The sequence below is a fragment of the Notechis scutatus genome, chromosome 1 (assembly GCF_049901735.1).
Source record: "Notechis scutatus isolate UNSWTSFEM ecotype Mainland chromosome 1, rNotScu1.2, whole genome shotgun sequence".
Classification (NCBI taxonomy): Eukaryota; Metazoa; Chordata; class Lepidosauria; order Squamata; family Elapidae; genus Notechis; species Notechis scutatus.
Genome location: NC_142009.1, coordinates 179,149,364 through 179,170,875, shown reverse-complemented (window position 1 = coordinate 179,170,875; position 21,512 = coordinate 179,149,364). Strand labels below are relative to the sequence as shown.

The window sequence follows — 21,512 nt, the reverse complement described above, 5'->3', positions numbered from 1 at the left end:
AATCCACAAGCTTGGAGTGATCTTTGCATGCTAGGTAACTCAGCCTTTCATCCAAAGCACCTCTCTGAGTTCAGGATGAGTGTAATATAAGAAAAAAGTATTTATTCAAAATAATTTTCATACAGTAGTATACCAGTGTTTGTGACTGATAATGAAAGGCAACAGATGTGAGTCAAGAAATTTATGTTCTTAAATCCTGTTAGACTTCAGGAATATAAGCTCATCATTATCATTTTCATTTTAAGTGGGGATTATGGAAGTTTTGTAAAGCTAAAAATTAATTGTAATCTTCCTCAGCTCCTATTTGTCCTCAGCTATAGGCTATAAGAGGTGTAAAATATATTGAATTGGAGAATGCAGGACTTGCATTTTTGTACTGACTTCTGCCATGAACAGCATGGAAAAAGAGGAAATTAGCCATGAAACAGGATGGTAAAAATAACTACATTTTAATAAGTAGACTGAAAGACAATGGAAAGAAATGAGGAATAACTTGTCTTCCTTCATGACCAGTGCAAAATCAAGAAGCTGATGGACAGCGAAAAAGAACCTGTCTAAAAATAAGTTCTTTTCCTTAAAAAATTACTTCATAGTTTTTAGAGAAATGTTAAATTGAAGGTTGACACAGATATGGAATTCTGAAATTGGAAGGGGGCCACAAGGATCGTTAATCCAATCCTCTACCTACGGTATTCAGGGAAAACAGTCAAACTCTGCTATAGGTCTGGCATTCCACTTTCATAGGTTGACTCTTCCACTGTTATATAGGTCTTTTCTTTGTGTTTAAATCAGACCTAGATAGCTGCAATGTATTCTGATTACTTTAGTCCTCATATCTATGGCAGTGGAATATGGTTCCCCATGGCAGCCTCTCATATACTGTACCTAAATACTGATATAATGTCTCAGCTCAGCCTTCTTTTCTCCAGATTGAAGCTCCCAGGTTACTTGAGCCTCCCAGAACATGTCCTTCAGTCCAGGCCCTGTATTATCTTTGTAGGGGGTCTGAATAGTTTTTGTATCGGTATTCTTAAGGAAATGTGGTACCCAGAATTATATGTAACATTCAAGATGTTGTCTTGCCAGTGCCAAGGAATAATAGCTTTATATCCCTTTGATCCAGGGCTGCTTCTAATGCTGTCCAGAAGAGCATTAGTCTTTCCAGCAGCTGTCTCACACTACTAATCCATGTTAACATGTTGTCAATAAGTGGTATCAACATCCTTCTCCAGTATAGCACTTCCAAGTCATGAATCTTTCATTTTGTATGTGGGCCTTGTATTCTTCCTCCCTAACTTTATTTTGTACAGTGAATACAATACTAGAATTGTATGCCTTTTTGTTTGCTTTCTCTGTGTAAGCTGTTTTATATTGTGGATGTCTGCATTCCAACTAACATTGTGTGAGTAAGCTTTTTTCTTCTCTCCTGCATCCTTCAATTCTCAGAAGCACATTTGGGAAGCCTGGACACTGATGTTAGAATGTACTTAATTTAAATAGTAAATTTGCTCATATCAGAATCAAATTACTAAGTATATGGCATAAATTGTAGAACAAGAATTTGAATCCATTTGATGGGGCTGTGGAATATTAAGCCTCTTGAGAGGGGAAAAAATTGAGAACTTTAAATCAAAGAAATCAGAAAGGTTTTACTTGAAAATAACTTTCATATTTAGTTTTATTCTGTGGTCTTTGTATACATAACCTATACTGAAGAAGGTTCTTTCTTACATTCTGAGGAAAACAATGTAGTTGTTATAACAAGTGTGGAGCTGACTTTGTACCGGAAAAAAATGAGGAAAAAGAGACTGTTTTCCATCTTTTCCCCCTTTTTTGCAGCACAAAACCAGCCCATACAGCCCAGAAGCACAGCAAAAGGAGTATTTGGGACAGTCTGTTCCCTTTAAATAGCGTTGTCCTTTTAGGGTCTTTTTTACATAGCCAGCCCCATAGGGCCCAGCAGCCAAGCCAGGCATACCTCCTCAGCAGAGCGAGATGGCAGTGAAGGTCAGCTGGGTTTGAGGAGATGAGGGCACTAGGGGGCCAAAAGAGCATAGATAGGACGGGAAATAGGAAGGTAGAGAAGTTGCAGTGCCCCTGAGATCAGAAAGTACAGCTGCCAAATGCCCACATTTGGATTGTGTGATTCTAAGACATTTCAGTGGCTCTACTTTCAGGTCCTAAATCCCTTTGTTCAATGCAATGGTAAGTTTGAATGGTTGCTGAATGAATGGTTATAAGGGGGTGTGCATAAACGCAAGGGAGTGTGCATAAGCGCACCAACGTGCCTACCGTCCCTGTCCTATTGTTTTTATTTTTCTTATATGTATCCATGTATTCATAACTATGTTTCTACTTATGCCTATTATCTTGTAAGCAATTGACAAAAATAAATAAAAATAAAATAAAATAAAAAGTTGAGGTGTAGCTGTAGTCTCTAGAAAAGACTCAGTACAAAACTTTTCCATTTTTCAAAGGTTCCACAACTTAGGAAAATCTGAGCAAAGTATTGTTGCTCTTCTGGCTTCATAGCAAAACCCAATATTTTTCTGGTTGGTTAGCAGTCCATAGTCACCAACAGTTGATTTATCTATGCCCAAAACAATGTTGGTTAAACTTTTCCATCTAGTTATTTATATGAGATTCAGATTTTCCGTCAGTAACTAGATTAATAATTTCAATCCTGAAAGAAAAAGTTTTATTAAAGATTAGTCTACTAATTCAGCAGAAAATTGATTTTGTTCATTAGGTGGATGTTCCAAATGTTTCTAGGAAAAGTTCAATTTTATCATGTTTGTTTAATTGACAACCCCCATTATAGACAGAGTTTTTACAGTGTTGGTCAGACTTTACACAGAATATGCAGATAATTCTGATGGGCATAATCACACATTTCCTCTGGTGCACATTCAGACAAATTTCTGTGTAGTATGGTTTCAGGCAGTTAATAAAGACTTGAAGAAGCTCCTGTTGTCTTAAGAAGAAAACTATGAGTTGGTTCTACATTTTGTAAGGAAGAAGAGTTCTTTATTATTATTTTTTGAAATCTGGACTACTTTCAAGTTAAGCCTCTTTTACATTTACATTCCCAAACCTAGTTCTCCCCAAAGATACTGAGTTTCAACTCCCATAATTTCTCAGTTGGCATAATAACCATGCTAGTTGGAGACATGGGAACAGAAGTCTAACATTTACGGAGGATATCAAGTTGAGGAAGATTTTCAAAACCCATTTTCTAATACTTTTTGTACCATGGATTTATAGATGAATTCACTCCATTGTAGGAATTAAAAAATGAAAAAGGAGTGAACCCAAAAGAATTAAAATATATAGAAATAAACAATACACTACTTAGTTAAATATCATGTAAAGGCAAACTGAAATCTTTTGCTAGCGCTGATCATTCTTCTTCCCTTATGCTAATAAACCCTAATGTCTATTATTTTTTGAGGTCCCTAGCTGCAATTAAGTACAGCTGTCAATTCCTTTCACTGAAAGTGTGCCATTTATATTGCCTTAAATCTTAATCCCCCCTCCTTTTCAGAGGGGAAAGCATACAAATGGTATCCATCTGCTGCCATAAGTGCCTTTTGCCATAAATTAAAGAAACAGTAAGTGGAGTACAAGAAATCCATAGAGCAGTTTTTTCTTATAAATTGAGGCTAGAGACTGCTCCTTCCCCCATCCTTCTGTGATTGCACCTGTCCTTTAGAACAGCATCTTCTGGAGATCCATATGGATCCCACCTTCAAACAGACTTTAAAATCTTGCCCCCCCCACAATGTTTCTTTAGCTATAAATTATGTTAGGTTATTTCTTCATTGGATAAGCAGATGACTACAGTTTAGAAGGCAGCAAAACTTTGATTGAATCTTTTTAGCAAAGTAGATCGCTAAAATGAGGCAATACTTGCTTTTGCTTTTTGTTTGTGAATCAAAGAAAAGTTGTTTCATTCTTTCATTTATAGTATATGCATATACAAAAATCTTTTTTTTAAATTGAAACAGCGAGTTTCACCAAGACAGGTAACTCATTTTTCCACCTCCAAATATTCAGGTGAGGCGATGCCTCAGAATTGGCTTACTATTCATGTTTGATACTTTGATCCATTTTTTATTTTTATTTACTATGTTACCATCCCAGTCATATGACTCTGAGTAATTTAGAATTTGAAACACATGCTTTAAAAAAAACCTTTTATTCTATGAACCCTTTGATTTATTTGGGAACTCAACTGTTTGAAACATGTTATTACTAATCAGTGATAAGACCAGCTGAAAATGGGTATGGATATCACATATCTGGAGGAAATCTGGTTGGGGATGGTTGATGTAGAACAGGGCTGTCAAACTCCCGGCCCACAGGCCAGATGCATCATGCTCTGGCCATGCCCACACCCAGTTTAGCAAAGAGGGAAAAAGTCCCAATACATCATGTGACACAGCCGTGATGACGTGCGTTTGACACCCCTGATGTAGAAGGTAGAACATGTTACTTTTAAACTGCTTGAAGTGAATGCTCTGGCTGCCTTTCCTTGTGGTTAAGTTCTTGCTAACAAGATGTTAAAGTTGCTTCCATTCTCATATGGAATCCTGGTTAGAGGTTACTCTGCATAAGTCTTGCCTTCAACCAGTTATCTTAAGGCTGAAAGCCTGCAGTAGTCATAACATGTTATACCGTGTAAATCCAGTATAGAGTATGACAAGGTAGGGTTTATGAGCTTGCAAAGGCCACAAGAGCAGGTTCTGTGGAAAAAAAATGGCTGTTGAAAAATAATCTGAATAAGCAAGAGGCAAAGCAGTGTGTGAGGAAATATACCAGGTACTTGAGTTCATCACAAATCAACAAATGTATTTATTAGTTTTATATTGTTGACTCATGGGATTCATGGTGTTTTTCAGCGTATATTAAAATACCTCCAGGCACAATAAAGATAATCACAAAAACTTTTTTTACATACATCTAATTAAGTATTATGTTCTTCGGAGTTTGAGAATTTTTTTTAGCCTGCTAAGGGGAATGTAAGAAGTAAATGCAGATAAACAATTTCAGCCATGCAGCTGTACTTTGGCAATACCTGTGATCTGACTTTGTGGCTGCTACTACCCTTTGTGCTTTTACAACTTGAGATTTATTCTGTACAGAAATAGTGAGCAGATTGAATTGAATAGAAGCATTATGGGAGAAAATAGTCAGCAAAGTGATGGAGAAAGCTAATCTTCATTTATGCTGGAGATGGGCACCTCTCCTTCACTTTCGCAGAGGCAATAGAAGCTTATGAAAAGAATGACCTTGCATAACAATTCTAAATTAGAAGTAATTATGTAGGATCTTTTATGCAACACCTGTGCTCTATTACTATGCTGATTTGTACTTTTCAATTATTTGATATTTATTTTTTATTTTTCCCCCTATCTATACTGCTTAGTCCATTTCAGTTTTTAACATTTGACTTTGTGGATATAGATCTTTAAGAGGCACCCTTGACATACTTAACCCAGTAATACTTATTTTAGGAGAAAAGACAGCATGTAAAACATGTTATGTTACAGTTTTATTTTATAACTTTGTAACTGAGTTTTGAGGATTTTTAAAAAATCTTAAATTTTTAGAGCAGTTTCTAGTTCATCAACCAGAAATACATACTGGTAATTGTAAAATAGTTAGCTAATACAGTAAATGTCAGTGTTACTCTCCTATTCTATTTATATGTTTTTAAGGTTTTTATTTTTTTAAAAAAACCAGATAGTTATATTTTGGAGCCTCAAATATTTAAATTCCATTCTTTTTTTAATCTATTCCTGTCTCCACATCTTTTAAAAAGGAAGAAATCTCTTTTTCCTCATTTAAAAAATATACTGTTGATTAATAAGGACATATTTCCAGATATTGAAGATTGTGGTTGAAAATTACTAAATTACTACAAAAGCAAAAAGAAACCTTATTTTTGCGGTATATGCACAAAATGTAAATCTCTTTTATGAGATAGGGTAGGCAGAAAGAGTAAAGTAATTACGATATTTGATTCTGTTCCTCCTAATTTTCAGGAATAAAAGTTGGTCTTTTAGTATTATAAGCATGCACATTAATTAATGTGGGATTTGTAAAGAGATATGAGTCAATTAGGCTTAGAGCCGCTAACAGTTCCAGATGGTGAGGGCATTGAACACGAAAGAGGGTGCCACATGCTATGGGTGAGCAGCCAGAATAGATCACACAATTGGTTGCTTAATGAAGAGACTCCATAAGGTGTGGGGGGAGTTGGGGGAAAGGTTATATTTGGAGACAGTTCTAGCAAAAAAAGTCCTCTGAAAGGCTAAAACAACAATCCTATTTTTTTAATCTACAGAATGTAAACTTTAGATTGAAAGAGGCACTGGAGCTTTGATGTAAATTTTAGTTTATTAAACAGAAAATTGTGTATGTGACACACCCTTTTAAGCACGTGTGGCAACGTATTTCAGTTTCAGATTATAATCTTCTTGTCTGTGAAAAATTATGACAATTATCTGCTTCCTTTCTTTGATCTGGCTAGATGGTATACTTCATGAATTAGCAATTGGATTTATATTGGGGGAATATATTTTAAGTAGTGCTTTTGATTTTGATATCTTTACGTCCTCCAGTTAAAACTAATGGGCTGTTTAAACAATTGCTGTTTTCACATATTCAGATCAGAAACAAATTAAAGTCAGTTTCCCATATGATTTGTTACTCATTGCTAATTCCTGGGCTCATTTTCCCTTCCTTTCTTAACTATTCTTTCTTGTTAGAGGTTTGGGCAGAATACAGATACATTCACAAATAATGAATAAACCAAGACAGCAAAAATGAGCCAAGCCGCTCCATACACATCACATTCAATTATAGTAGCAGTCATTAAGCTAACTGCAGGTGTCAAACTATAATTGTCCTAAAACCAGAAATTGTTTGAGCCATTCTGTATTTGTGTATTATATTGTGGCTAAAACAAACCACATTATAGATTAACACGTGGTATTAAGTCTATGCTATGGAAAGGTAGCTATTTGATTGATGGCTATTTTACAATGTTAAGATTTAGTTTAAACCATCTTGAGACATTTACTAATGGTCTTATGCCTTTGCGTAATTGTTGGCTCCTGGTGACTGCCTGGAGTAGTTCCTATAGTTTTCTTGACTATGGTTTGCCACTGTCATCTTCCTAGGGCTGAGAGAGAATGACTGGCCCTAAATCACCCAGTTGGCCCTGAGGTGGGACTGGAATTCTGACTCCCAGTTTCTAACCTGGCACCGTAACCACTTATCCACTATACCTTAACCAGTGTATTTAGCTCCCTTGGATAGTTAACTTTAAAAAAACAAATATTAAGATGATAAAAGGCAATGTTTTTTTCTTTCCTAGAGTTCGTTCATTTTTGTAGAATAAAATTCAAAAACAGACAAAATGCTGTTTCTGAAGGTCATTTTAAAAGAAAGGTTTTTAATTAACTTCATCTGAATTAAGCAAAACAGGACAACCATATTTTGCTGAAGGAAAATGATTTCAAAATATTTAAAATTTGAAATCATAACGAAGATAAGTAGTTAAAGAGATTAGATTTTTAAAAACTGAATAATATGGGTTAATGCTTTAATGATATTGGCTCAAACCTTTGCCATATTAATTTCATTCCTTTCTATAGTATGGTAAATTGGAATTATGAATATCTATTTTCTAGGAGCCACACAGCTTTTGAAAAGAGGAATAGGGATGACAAGTAAAAATTGATTGAATATTTGAAATTTTAAAATAAAATTTTGCAAAGAAAATATGATTGTTTAATGTTGAGTGATTTAAAAACCTCATATTATTGGAGGGGGGTAGGATTTGATATGGAAAAAATACCTGATAGGTTTGTCTTTTATGTGATAACTTTGCAACAAGCTGATTATTTCATTTTGAAAAAATTGCTGTGGATAGTCTTGCTGAAATCTTAACAAAATTTGAAACACATGTTTGAATGTCTTAAATAAGAGAAATTCAAAATATTCAGTTGGTTCTGTAATTATATAGTTGCTCACAAGACTGGCATGCTGTTGAGGTTTATAGCTATAAATGCTAACAATATGAAGGAGATTATATATTGATACAGTTGCCATAAGATCATAGGGCTATCCCAACATGTCATTAGCACTGGACATGTGACAGGATCTACTCTGAATTTGATTACTTTTGGATTTGGTTCACACATTCAGTGTTCATGTATATAGGATGAGTTAATATGTCTTCAATGGTAAATAGCATTGCATAGCAGTAGAAAGTGAAATGCCTCTGGAAAGAAAAGGAACACTTCTTTGTTAAGTGAGAAATGAGCATTAAGGTCAAAGTCAGAGATGGGAATAATCAGTTTACTGAGAAAATGGAAGGAACAAATAGATCTCTAGCATTTGAATGGTAAAGTGAGCATGGAGGATTGAAATGGAGAATTGTATGCCAGGTTTGAGGAAGAAAAAATGCTGACCACAAGTAGAAGGAAGATGGCATATACAGGTGGGCAGGGGGCTCTCGTTGGGATGGCCTGAGTTGCATATTGTTGGATCTGGGGAAATATGGGTAAAGTATTTTGAAATGAATGAAGGAATGACTAAAATGAAAAGCTATTGAATGCAAATATTATCCATTCCAAGTCAGAGACAGTAAACTATATATTTTTTCATCCCCTGTTGTAATTTGTTTAGTGGCTAGAAAATACCAAATATATAAGATAAAGATAAGGTTGCTTCCAACCCTATTAGAGCCATGGTGATGCAGTGATTAGAATTCAGTGAGTTCGATCTTGACCAGCTGAAGGTTGATTCAGCCTTCCATCCTTCTGAGGTTGGTAAATAAGGATCTAGAATAGATTGTTGGGGCAATATGCTGACTTTGTAAACAACTTGGGGAGGGCTGTAAAGCACTGTGAAGAGTTATATAAGTCTAAGTGTTATTGCTATTATTCTGTGATTCTATTAATACGAGTGAAGCAATCTCTTTGGAGCATTAAAATAATTGCATCCTGTAGAAAGCTCATGAAGCTACTTTGAACACTGCCTCTAGCCATTTATGCCTACGTTTGTGTTCAAGCTGCTTTATGTGTTATAAATATGTGCAATTGGGGTTAGCTTTCAAATCAGCAGAGGTGTTCCAAAAGACATGGTTGCTTTAATGCTTCAAGGAGAGGTGCATCATTCATACTGACATACTTTACTAAACATCACTTTTGGATTCTCCTTTTTACACTCTACAGATTGCAGCTCTGGTCTCTGAGGGCATCTCACTTAGAGTATATGAATATTTTTCTGAATGAAAATTATATATCTCTCCCTTGTGTCTTCCCCAGTTCATAAAGCATATTTCTTTTTATACCATAGCTATTGAATTTACACAGGATAAGTTTTTGGGAAGCCTACTGTACACTACTTTTGGCGAAGTCCCATTTATGTGCTTGTTAGGACTTTCAAGTCTAGAAAGTTATTGAAATAGTGTATCCTTGCAGAGCCATGTAACTGCTTCCTTTTCAGCTAAATTTATTCTTCTATTTGCTTGGTTTTTTTCCCCTTTAACTATACTTTCTACCATTTTAATCCCAAATAACATTAAGCTAATTGATCTATAAATTAAGAGTTTTCATTAAATATATTGTCCTTCAAAGGTTAACCCTAACCCTAACCCTTCAAACATGCTAAGAGCAGAAGCTTGTCATAAAGGAAATTAAATGGTAATGATACTTCGTTATATTCTCTTTAACTTTTCAAATTCAAAATAATAGTGTCAGAGCTGGAGGGGATGGAATGGTGAGTCTGCGGGATAGAGTATGGCTAAGTGGTTAATATGAATTAAACATTTACATGAAGGTATTTAAGATCTTTTTTTGAAAAGCTAGGATTCAATTAAGCAAAGGAGGACAAAGATGTATTTAGGGTACAGTGGTCTTGATGTGGAAATAAATAAAAGGTCTATACATGTATTCTGGCTATGAGCTGCTAATGTTAATAGATATGAATCAGTGTTGATGTGTGTGTGTTGCATGTAGTTGTACTCTGGCATGGAACTTTCCTTTTGTAGAATTTGGAATGCTAATCAGGTATGCTTTTGGGCTAGGATGGCAGAAAGAAAAGTTCTGTATAAATTGGCTCTGTAAAATTCAGAAGATTTGCCAAAGACATGTAAATTTCATTTATTGTGTACATCAAAAGAAGTCAGTCATGGAAGTCTGAAGGATACTTGCCATATCTGATTCAGATGTAAGAATCAAAGACTGTTTCAAATGACAGCATTGTTGAAGAATTTCATGATCTTGGCTGGTAGAACAATGATGGATTAAGGTTTGGCCTTTCATCATTGTTGGCCACTTTGTCCTAAATTTTACACACTCTGTGACTATTTGGGCCTAATGGTATATGGTGCTGCAGGATGCAGCTAATTGAACAGAAATTAACATATCCACACTATGCATGGTCATCTTAATTCACATGAATAAAAAAATCCCAAAGAAATATAAGAAGTAAAAGGGGGGATTATTTGCACTCCATTATAATTAATCCAATGTGTTAATCTGACCCCTGAGGCGCTTCTTACTTATCAGTTTCTAAAATCAATAAAATTGGCAGCCATGGAAAACAAAGTTTTTTTCTTTGCTTGGCAATACCATTTGAATGGAATTCACTTATAGATGGGCTATGCCCTTGATGGTGAACTGATGGTATGCGTGTCACGCAGAGCCACTTGTGCTTGCATGTGAGCCGCAGGCAAACTTACCTCATTGCGCATGCACGTGCCTCACAGGTGATTTTTTCCCCGGTTGGTTTGAGGCCTTTTTCGGCCTCCCAGAGGCTTGGAAAAAACCTCTGCAAGGCTTTTTTGGGCCAAATTATAGGCCCATTTCGTCACTTCCTGTAATACCGGAAGTGATGAAACGGGCCTATAATTTGTCCTGAAAAGCCTTGCAGAGGCTTTTTTCAAGCCTCTGGGAGGCTGAAAAAGGCCTCAAACCAACCGGAGGAAAAAAAATCAGATGTGAGGCACAGTGCAGGTAAGGGGGTGGTGATGGTGGAGGAGGATTGCGCACACATGTGCAGGGGGTGTCGGGAGGGGGTCCACGCATTGCAATCTGAGTGCCGGCATGTGAGTGTGTGCGTGCTGGTGCACATGCAATTTTTGGCACAGAAGCCCAAAAAAGTTAGCCACCACTAGGCTATGCCATTCCTTATCTTTGAACTCCTATGGAAGGACTCTGAAGACATGTATTTTCAGTAATTGGCATTAGGCAAATGGCCTAGGACAGTTAGTGGGTTCTTAATTTTCATGCATGATTGATTTAGAATTTTATGTTTGGTTTTAGTGGTTGTGTTTGTTTGTTACTCTGCACTTAATTGCCTATTTTTATTTGTATGCTTCCTAGCCTTATATTCAGCCTTGCCTTCAAAGCAGGATTTACAGTGTTCCTTCCTCTTGTTTTTCCCACAAAAACAATCCTGTGGGGTAGAGGTCTAAGAAAAGTAACAGACTAAAATGACCCAGTGAGCTTCTGCGGTTGACAGTGGGCTGCAGTGCCAGCCCAAAACCTGGACCAGTGTAGTATTTAATAACTGTTTTGGAAGGGACACTTTTTTCCAATGGGTGTTTTGTCCAATGTCCAATAAGTATTTGGAAATTTAAATAAGTAAAACCTCTTGCTAGATCCAAATTAGAATCTTACAATTCTGGATTTTCTTGTTCAGTATACACTTTCTCTACTGTTTGTGCTCCAACATTCTCCCCTCACATCTCTTCATCAACTCCAGACTGGAGAAGATGGTTGTGGCTGCCTCCAGTAGTTTGCAGTTGAGGTAGCATTAGTGCTCTGTCTATAGATGACTCCAATTTTGGGGGGAAAGTTTGTATGGACGAGAGCAAGGCTGTCAAACTCACAGCCCACGGGACAGATGCGTCACATGCTGGCCACGCCCACGCCCAGTTTAGTGAAGGGGAAAAAAGTCCCGATATGTCACATGACTCCAATGTGATGATGTGACTTTGACACCTGAACTAGAGCTACTCAAATTCTTGGTGTTTCATCTTAAGTAAATGTAAGTATTTCTTTTCAGTCTTTCCTGTAGTGGTGATTATGCCTGGAAAATTCACTATATACTCCTTTCTATATGCTTCTCAATGGTTGAAAGTACAGATAATATTCTTGAGATTTGTCATTTAATCCAAACAGTTGCAATAAATTAGGGGAAAGAACCCTAAAAGCTTTGTGCATGCCTGCAAAATACTTTCTTGCATTGGAGTCTATTGTATTATTTTGGGTTTTTCATTGCAATTTTTTGATCTTCATTAGATTTCAAACTAAGATTTCCCTTTGCTTCTGGAATAGTTTTTTTCTAAGAGTCCAGTGAATTACAACAGAAAAGGCAGTTGGATACTGTTGAAATGTATTTGCATAGTTAAAGTCATCTATAAATTTTAAAGAGAAGTGTTGACATTCTGAGTTGGCTCCATGAAGAAACTCCATTAAAAAACAAACTAAAATGATTCCCCACCATTACTGTTTTTAGATCATTGTTCAGGGACTTATTTGTATAAATGTCACGTCTCTTTAGACACTTGAGTCTTTCATATATCATATGAAATTTAAAATATCATTTGACACTTTTTCATTATTGATACTTGTATTAGTGAGAGTGGCTTTGGACTATGTGGGTAGTAAAGGGATGAAAGTGGTGGTAAATGGTGTTGTTTTGAAGCTAGTGACAAACTCAGACGATTCTTTTACAATAAGGTTACTCTAATAGAGCCATTTAATACTTAGAGATGAATACTCACATTTGCTGATCATTAGAAATTCTTAGAATGTTGTCCCTTTAGAAACCATTATCCCTCTTTCTACCATGGAATAATTCCCATTCGTAGGCCAACTTTGATATAGCCTTTCCCACAGGTAGGGGATTGGGGAAGAAACCTGTAGAATTAAATTTTATTAGCTCAAATTCTAGTCCAGGATTCTTAAGGACAGTGCCTGATGAAGTTGTCCATTGTTCTAGTCCCACCTTGGCTGTAAAGGCCAGTTGGGTGATCTTGGGCAAGTCACTCTTTCCCAACTCAGTTCATCTTAGAAGAATGTTGTTGTGGGGAAAATAGGAGAAGGAAGGTGTGTTGGATATGTTCACTGCCTTAAATTATTTATAAAAATAATAAAGGTAGGAAATAAATAAATAAATGCATGTACCTTGGATTTAAAAATTAAATAAAATTTATTTCTTGGAATAAATTCAGTTTGAAACTATTGAAATTTATGGCAAAGTTTAATCTAGCCTCAGGTCTATAATGAACTGATTTGATTATGGCAAAATTTATGGTGAAGTAAAATTACCACAGCAGTAAATTAAATTTATTGCACTTCATTTCCACAGAACCCAAGATACTATTCTTATAATAGACTTGTGGTAGTGATGTCAGAAAATGAGAAAAAGAGAGATAAGAACTGCTTCTAAATGTTAGATATAAACTGAAAGAGAGATTTGAACTTATCAAAGATTTGTTTTTGCTCCACTAGAGTGTTGAACTAATTAAATATCTTAATTTATGTTAATGGAGTTGGTAAGTGCAATTAACTTGAGTGGTTGCATACTCTGCAGGATGAAAATCAAAATCTGTAAATGATTTCAGTGCAGGTCTGCAGGGTTAGTCAAGTTAGGCTTGTCAAGGTGAAAATACACAGGTCTCCATATAGAACCAGTAAATTTGATGCACAGTTCATAGATATGAACTAAATGTTGCTTCTAGTCAGCCTAAAAATGAATATTGGTAAAGAAAGTTTAGCATAATTTGTATCCAAGGAGTTTCTCAAATAAACAATGCCATTCAAAAATACCGGTGGTTTTTGTTGCTAGTTGTTCAGATCACTATATACTATAACAGGCTGCTGACAGTAAGGAAAGATATAATTTCTTTAACCATTAACTGTTTTACTCCCTTTAAATGTGGTTTTGATTTTTTTTGTAAAATGGAATAGTTTGAACTTCAGCATTTATACTTACTTGCACATTGTATAATATTTTTTTGGCGGTAGAACTTTCCCCCATCCCATATATTTACATCCTTAATGTAAATATAATTTTTTGGAAATTCTTCTGGTTGAGGATGAGAGATGTTAAAGGTTGTTCTATGTGCCATGAATTAGGGTTCATGGTATTTCAAAGGGTGAAAAATACATGAAGAAATTTTAAAATATCATTTCTTACTATCTTGGCTTAATTTTCAACTGTAGTTTATGTCTCTTACTTTGTTAGATTATAATTTTACTCACCCTATTGTGATGTATAATGTTTAAAATTATTCCTTTATTTGAAGAATTTGTTATTCAAATGTGAAGGTTTCATGCTTATGGATATAAAATGCATATTGTAGGAGACCAGACTGAGTCCGAGGGCAGGGTCAAATGTTTCAGCAGTTTGGAATCGCTTCGTTCCCACAAGAGATCTAAGTCCAGTCCCCTGTGAATTTGCCTTGACCATTAGTAGACCAGATTCTTGTGTATAGGTAGCACAAAATAAACTCTTAGTACTTTAACTCTACTCTGGAACTTGGCTTCTTATGCCTGTCATATTTATTTATTTAGAAAATTTATATTGCCACCATACTCATACAGGGTGACTCAAGGTGGCTTACAGGGATATAAAAATACCATATAAAAGAAATAAAAAGAATAAAAAGAAAAATAAGAAATAGTACACTCACCCCCGGCAACAACACACATTCATACTACTGTTGTTTCTCCAACAATACAGCCTCCACCAATAGGAAGGGCCAGCATGATTTCTAGGCATGAGGTGAAATTAAGCCCCACCCCCAAAATTTAGGCCTATTTAATCCATGTGTTTCCCCATCATTTCTCACATCGTTCATTACAACTACACGAGGTGAAGAGAAATGGGTGGAAGGGTGGGGGGGTGAGGAGAAAACTTGCCTTTAGGAGTGCCCTGCAGGTAGCCTAGGCTAGAATACCCCGATCTACCGATAGAACATCAGCCGATAGAAGCTCCCCGAAGGCAGAGTCCCCAGCTGCTTCAGGGTGAGGCATGGCTGCCCGTGTCCCCTCGCCATTAGGCAGTGTCTTTCGGGCGATGGAAGCTCCCCAAGGGCAGTCACCAGCCACTTCGATTGGCCAGTAGAAGAAGCCTCGGGGCGAGCGCACACACATACTCCCCCTCGCCGCGAGGCCGCTTCTATCGGCCGATGAAAGCTCCCTTGAAGGCAGAGTCCCCAGCCGCTTCGGGGTAAGGCATGGCTGCCCCTGTCCCCTCACCATTAGGCAGTGTCTTTCAGGCGATGGAAGCTCCCCAAGGGCAGTCACCAGCCACTTCGATCGGCCGGTAGAAGCGGCCTCAGGGCGAGTGCACACACACACTGCCTTCGGGGAACTTTCGTCGGCCAATAGAAACGGTCTTGCGGTAAGGGGAGTGTGCGTGTGCGCTCGCCCCAAGGCCGCTTCTACCGGCCGATCGAAGTGGCTGGTGACTGCCCTTGGGGTGCTTCCATCACCCGAAAGACACTGCCTAATGGCGAGGGGACATGGGCAGCCACGCCTTGCCCCGAAGCGGCTGGGGACTCTGCCTTTGGGGAGCTTTTGTTGGCCGATAGAAATGGCCTCGTGGAGAGGTATGTGCGTATGGGCCGCTCTAGGTGGGGGAGGAAATTAAGTCACCCCAAACAGACAGCCTAGCCATTTTTTCGGGGCTCAAAAAAAAGGGGGGGGCGGCCTTATTTTGTGAGAAACACGGTAGCCATTTAATGGGCTCCATCGTGCTCTGGGTTCCCCACGCCCATTGACAGAACCACATCTTCAGGGCCTTCCAAAAGAGTGGGGGCCAGTCTAATCTTTGGGGAGATGATGTTCCAGATATACAATTACTTTCATGTTATAGTACTCTATAGTACTATAGAGTTTCAACACCCCAAGCATGTTAGACAATATCTCAGACAATTAATACAAGTAATCTCAATATAGCACTGAAACATACCAGTTAATATCTTATTGAAGTTAGGCAACCAATGAATTTAAATAAATAAATGTTGCTACTTAAAATATTTTAGATTTAAATGTTAGTGTATAATTCCATATGAGTTCTAGAACTGAAGCATATGTTAATGATGAGGTAAGTGAAGTCTAGGAATAGTATTGATGACTTGCTAAAGCTGCAACCATAATATACTGTACTGTACAACATTAGGTCTTATTGCACAATATTTTAGCTTCCAAATTTGAGTTTCTAGAATTGTACTATTCCATTTTTGGAACTGATGATGAAAAATACCAATGGCTGACATTTCACATCCTAGATCTGGTTGGTATGAATGGTGTTTGTATATCCTATCTCATCATAATTTTTCCTGTTGAATGAGAGAAATGGATTTCAGGGAGAATAGATTGATAGCTATAATTTTCTGTAAAAAGGTAATATGATATGTTTCGATTTTTTAGACCACTCTCCCATCATTTCTTAAAATCATTTTAATATGAGCCAATAGCCAACTTCTCCATTGCATGTATGAAGTAAATAAGTTAGTTAGAGTACAGAAATTACAGTTTCATTTCCAGGTGTTTATGAGCAATCTGTAAGAAAAGAATACAGGCAGCTGGTAGCATTCCTTTGTAACAGCCAAAAGTTCCACTGTAATTTGTACAGGTTTATATTAACTTGTCAGTGGAGTGTTTAAACATTTTGGTGCTTCTTGAGTAACACTGGATGTGACCTAGATATCTTAATATGTTGTACTTTATTCCATAGTTTTGCCCTGTCTGATGAAGCATATCGATCATTGAGAGACCAGGATAAGGACCAGTGTATACTTATAACTGGAGAGAGTGGAGCTGGAAAAACAGGTAATATATCTATTATTAGATCATTTACCAGTGATAAAGATATTAACATGCATCCTCTTTTTTCAATCCAATCTTGTGACTAGCCATATTATTACGGTGACATCTTCCACAGTCCCAGATAGGAGAATTCATTATTACTCAGCTCATAGGTCTGTTTCGCAAAAGATAGTGGAGCATTTTTTTTTCAGCGTAGGTTGGAACTAGAAAGATGAAATATTGACAGTAATGTGAGACATCAAGGTTCATGGTTAAGGAAACATAAAAACGTTGGAACTGACAAAGTTGTGAAAATATTTGATAGCATACGAAAAATAGACCAGGCAAAAGAAAGTCAGCACAAAAAAGGCTGTATGCTATAAGGATTCTAGAGAAAGAGACAGTGGAGTGAACCTTACATTCTTCTTGGAATTCTATGTCTCCAGCTTTACTAGTCCTAAGGTCAAAATGAGTACAAAAGGATAAACTGGGTACCTAAACTCTACGCAGATAGTCTTTGACTTACAACCACAATTGAGCCCAAAATTTCTGTTGCCAAGTGAGACAGTTGTTAAATGAGTTTTGCCCCATTTTATGACTTTTTGCCACAGTTTAATCTTTCTTGCCACAGTTGTTAAGTGAATCACTGCAATTAAGTTAGTAACATGGTGGTTAAGGGAATCTGGCTTCCCCTTTGACTTTGCTTGTCAGAAGGTCACAAAATATGATCATATGACATTGCAACCATCATAAATATGAGTCAGTTGCCAAAAGACTGAATTTTGATCATGTGACCATGGGGGATACTGCATAAGTCATAAGTCAATAATAGTCATAAGTCATTTTTTTTCCCAGTGCCATTGTAACTTCGAACAGTGACTAAACAAATGGTTGTAAGTCATAAGCTATAATTGTTATAAATCGAGGACTACCAGTTTTTGTGTGTGCTCACTGGACCTGTTTTGCTATGACACTGCCGGTTGTCTGGAGTGTGTTGCGCCAGTGCAGAATGTCCCAGGGGTATGGTGCTCCGTAAATGTATTTTGCCAATTCAAATAAACCTGTCCACGACCCCAACTTCCAGGTGCAAACAGGTTTCTTCTTATTGGCAAAACTTTGCAACTTGAAAGTTTGTTAGTAGAATAATGTCTGTAATCCCTTCTCCAATCCAATTATCAGCAAAAGGTCCAATCAGAACTCTGAAATACTAATCTTAGTTAACCAAGTTAAACTCAACATTCCACATTTAATTCTTAGCTGTAAGCAAAACCACATTTAAAAGGCATGGTCTTAATATTGTAGGGTAAACAAAAAACAAAATATAACATAATAATATTTTCCTTAAAAAAGACAAACTCCAATATACAACATTTTTCCATACCAAATACCAACAATTCCAAAGAAAATGGCCCCAAATAATATGTCCCATTCAAATAAACATTCCATATTGAAACTCTAAACAAATTCACATTTAGCAAATGTAAAATAATCCCATTCTCCTAATATAAACAAAAGACTACAATGTAAGGGATAATTTCTCTTTTAAAGAAAACAAATTCTCAAAACTTTGTTACTATAAATATAACGACAGATACAGAGTCTATTTAAATGCTATCCAATTAGGATAAATAAAATAATTGTAAGGAGGATGTTTAAACTCCATATTAAATTGTAAGCAAATCCAATATGCCGCCTTTTCCCAGTTCGTATTTTCCCAGTTCGCACCCAAAAAGAATCAGGCAAAATGACAACATGTCCCATTTTCACCCTGGATCTTGTATTCCTTTTTTCTTTTTCTTTTACAGAATATTTTTTCTCTAATTTGCTAATCCACTTAATAATTTCTTCCATACTTTAAACAGCCTCTTTTGTAATTTTGTAAAACAAAAAGCAGTCATTCAAATTGTTCTCTGGCATCATCATTTCCTTTTTAATTGCTGAAGGTTCATCCATTTTTAAAAAATATCTTATGACAAATTCTTATTCAGAAAGTCTCATTCAGATTGTTCTTGGATGGATTTTGTTGCATATCTTTTTCTGTAATATCTTCTTCTGATAACAGACTGTTCCCAAGAACATACAACATACATAACAATTGGTTAAAAAAACCTAGTGCTGTTCTTGATGCAGTTCCTCAAAGATACCTTTGAATTCTATTATAAGTTACTTGTCTTGTTATGTCTCCAATATCAAAAACAGTTTTTCCTCCCCACAAAAATGAATTTATTCTTTAAGATTAATTTCAAAGTTTTAATGCTCAAAATCTAATATTTCCCCTATTTATGAGCACTTAATCCATTTAAAGCTTTCTATAGGCAAACCTTGCCTTGCTTTTTTGCTGTTTATTTTAAATTCTTAAAGATTATAAAGATAGATCTTCATTTTTTTATATTTAAAGATTGAAAACACTTATCCATTATAACACTCGTCACTTTGAAGTTGCCTGATTATTTTGAAGTAGTTTACTTTATAGGCACTTTCTACAGATGATTAGCAGGGAAGTACATGAGTTTAGTATCCTTTGAAAGGTTCTTTTTTGTGGCTGGAACAATTATGGCAAATTTCTTCATCTCTCAATTCTGGCCTGCAATTTACAAATACGTCTTGCAATCTCTTTGTAAGAAACAACCTTAAGAAGAACAGTATGGGTGACCTCACATCCTCTCTTTACCCAGAGGGAGTTAAAGGAGACATCTACTTGTGGGCTTCCAATGATGGTCACAATTGCAAGTATCAGCTCCTCTTTTCATGAAGCTGTCTTCGGTCCACCATTGTCCCCAGAAGTATATTTTTATTCAAATTCTGTCAGTCTATCATTTCAACTAGCAGGATTCATAAGGCAAATAAGCTTGAGGAGATATGGTACATATACAGTACATATACATATACATACACACACACACATATAACAATATAATTAAATAGCAATAAAATCTAGCAAACCAAATCTAAGGGAGCAATAAATCAGGAAAAAGAAGGGAGAAACAACAGGAGTTACCTCAGATGCCATCTAAATGACCTTCTCAGCTATAAGGACACAGTGAGCTCTTCCTGATAGGAGAGGAATGTGGCCTTAAGGAGGCTTTGCTTCTCCAAGCACATTCTTCAAATGGTTGAAGATTGCAGAGCAGAAAGATTCTCTTTGAAGGCTTTCCCCTGCCTGCCTTTGAGTCAGTTTTGATTCCTGGACTGTCTGGACTAGTCCATAAGAGTTTCTTGGCAAAGATAGTTGGAAATGGTTTGTGATTGCCACCTTCTTCCTAGGGCTGAGAGAGTGTCTGGCCCAACTGCACCCAGCTGACTTTGTCCCTAAGACAGAACTAGAACTCACAGTCTCCTGATTTCTATTCCAGTGCCTTAACCATTATACCAGATTAATTCTTTAAAGATAGATAATTCCCAATATGGTCCAGCAGTCTAACTAAATTTTGATATGGGTTTAGTAACTCACTAAAAGACAGCAAAAGTGGATGTAGAATCAAAACTTAAAATTAATGATGTTCTTGAATGCTTCAGATTGCTGTTATATTACATTTACTGATGGGCATCCAACTGATTTCAAGGCTATAGTGTTCCATTAATGGAGTATTAAGGTAATCCTTACTAGATGGCATGAAGACATATTCCCTATTTTCTCTTTTATCAAATGCTTCCGTTAGAATTCTGTTATGACCTTCAGCCATAAAAGCTCATTGGGGGACTTTGGGCCAGTCATTCTCTGTTAGCCCAACCTAATGTCAGGAAAAATATATGCTATTTATGCAACCTTGAGTTCCTGACTAAAACGTCAGGATGTAAATATATTAAACAAGATAAATAATTCATAGATGTCTTGCTTCATGGTGACTCTAATAAAGGTACAGAATATTACCAAAATAATAAATAAACAAAGATAAATGCAGAAAACAAGGATGAATGTGAGAAGTACATTACTATATATCTAAGTAATTCATTCAGACATTTGTACTATAAATTATTTCATGTAGAATATAACTATTTTTCTCTCTCTTTTATAATTTACAGAAGCCAGCAAGCTTGTCATGTCTTATGTGGCAGCAGTTTGTGGCAAAGGAACAGAAGTTAATCAAGTAAAAGAACAACTTTTACAATCTAATCCAGTACTTGAAGGTAAGAGGCTAGTATCTAACACTGTTGGATATTTGTTGACGATTATTAATAATTCTTGAATATACAACAAAAATTTTAAGGTTCGATAAGCATTCACAATAGGGACATATTTCCTTATAACTATTTTAAACTCCTACATTCTTGTTTGCATTCTATCCTTCTCTGATTCATAGTTGGTCATATTTTGTCCTAGCCTGAATTTCTGCTGTGATTTTGCATTCTTCTTTTTAAACATGCAAAGCAGTATTCAAATAACATTCTTAAAGAATATTTTGCTACCCTTTTGGAAATATAATGCCATTAGAATATAATGCTGTTAGGAATGGAAAGACATCTGCAAACAATAAATTGCAAAGTAATACATATGCCATGTTTGCACATTATATGTCTTATTAAACTGCTACATTTGAACTTAAGTGAAGTCTGAACAGGCATGTTGCCATGTATGTATGTATGTATGTATGTATGTATGTTTATATGTATGTATGGAGGTATGTATGTCCTGTCTTTTGGGATCAGATTCATCCAAAATTGATTACA

At 36.2% G+C, this 21,512-nt stretch overlaps 1 protein-coding gene across 1 annotated transcript in view; it reads left to right on the top strand.

Moving 5' to 3' along the window:
* MYO1B (myosin IB) overlaps positions 1 to 21,512 on the top strand; it is a 134,324-nt gene that overhangs the window by 52,035 nt on the left and 60,777 nt on the right. The window contains 2 exon segments of the mRNA XM_087949548.1: positions 16,774 to 16,868; positions 20,868 to 20,972. Of these exon segments, the coding sequence (XP_087805674.1) occupies positions 16,774 to 16,868; positions 20,868 to 20,972 (200 nt within the window).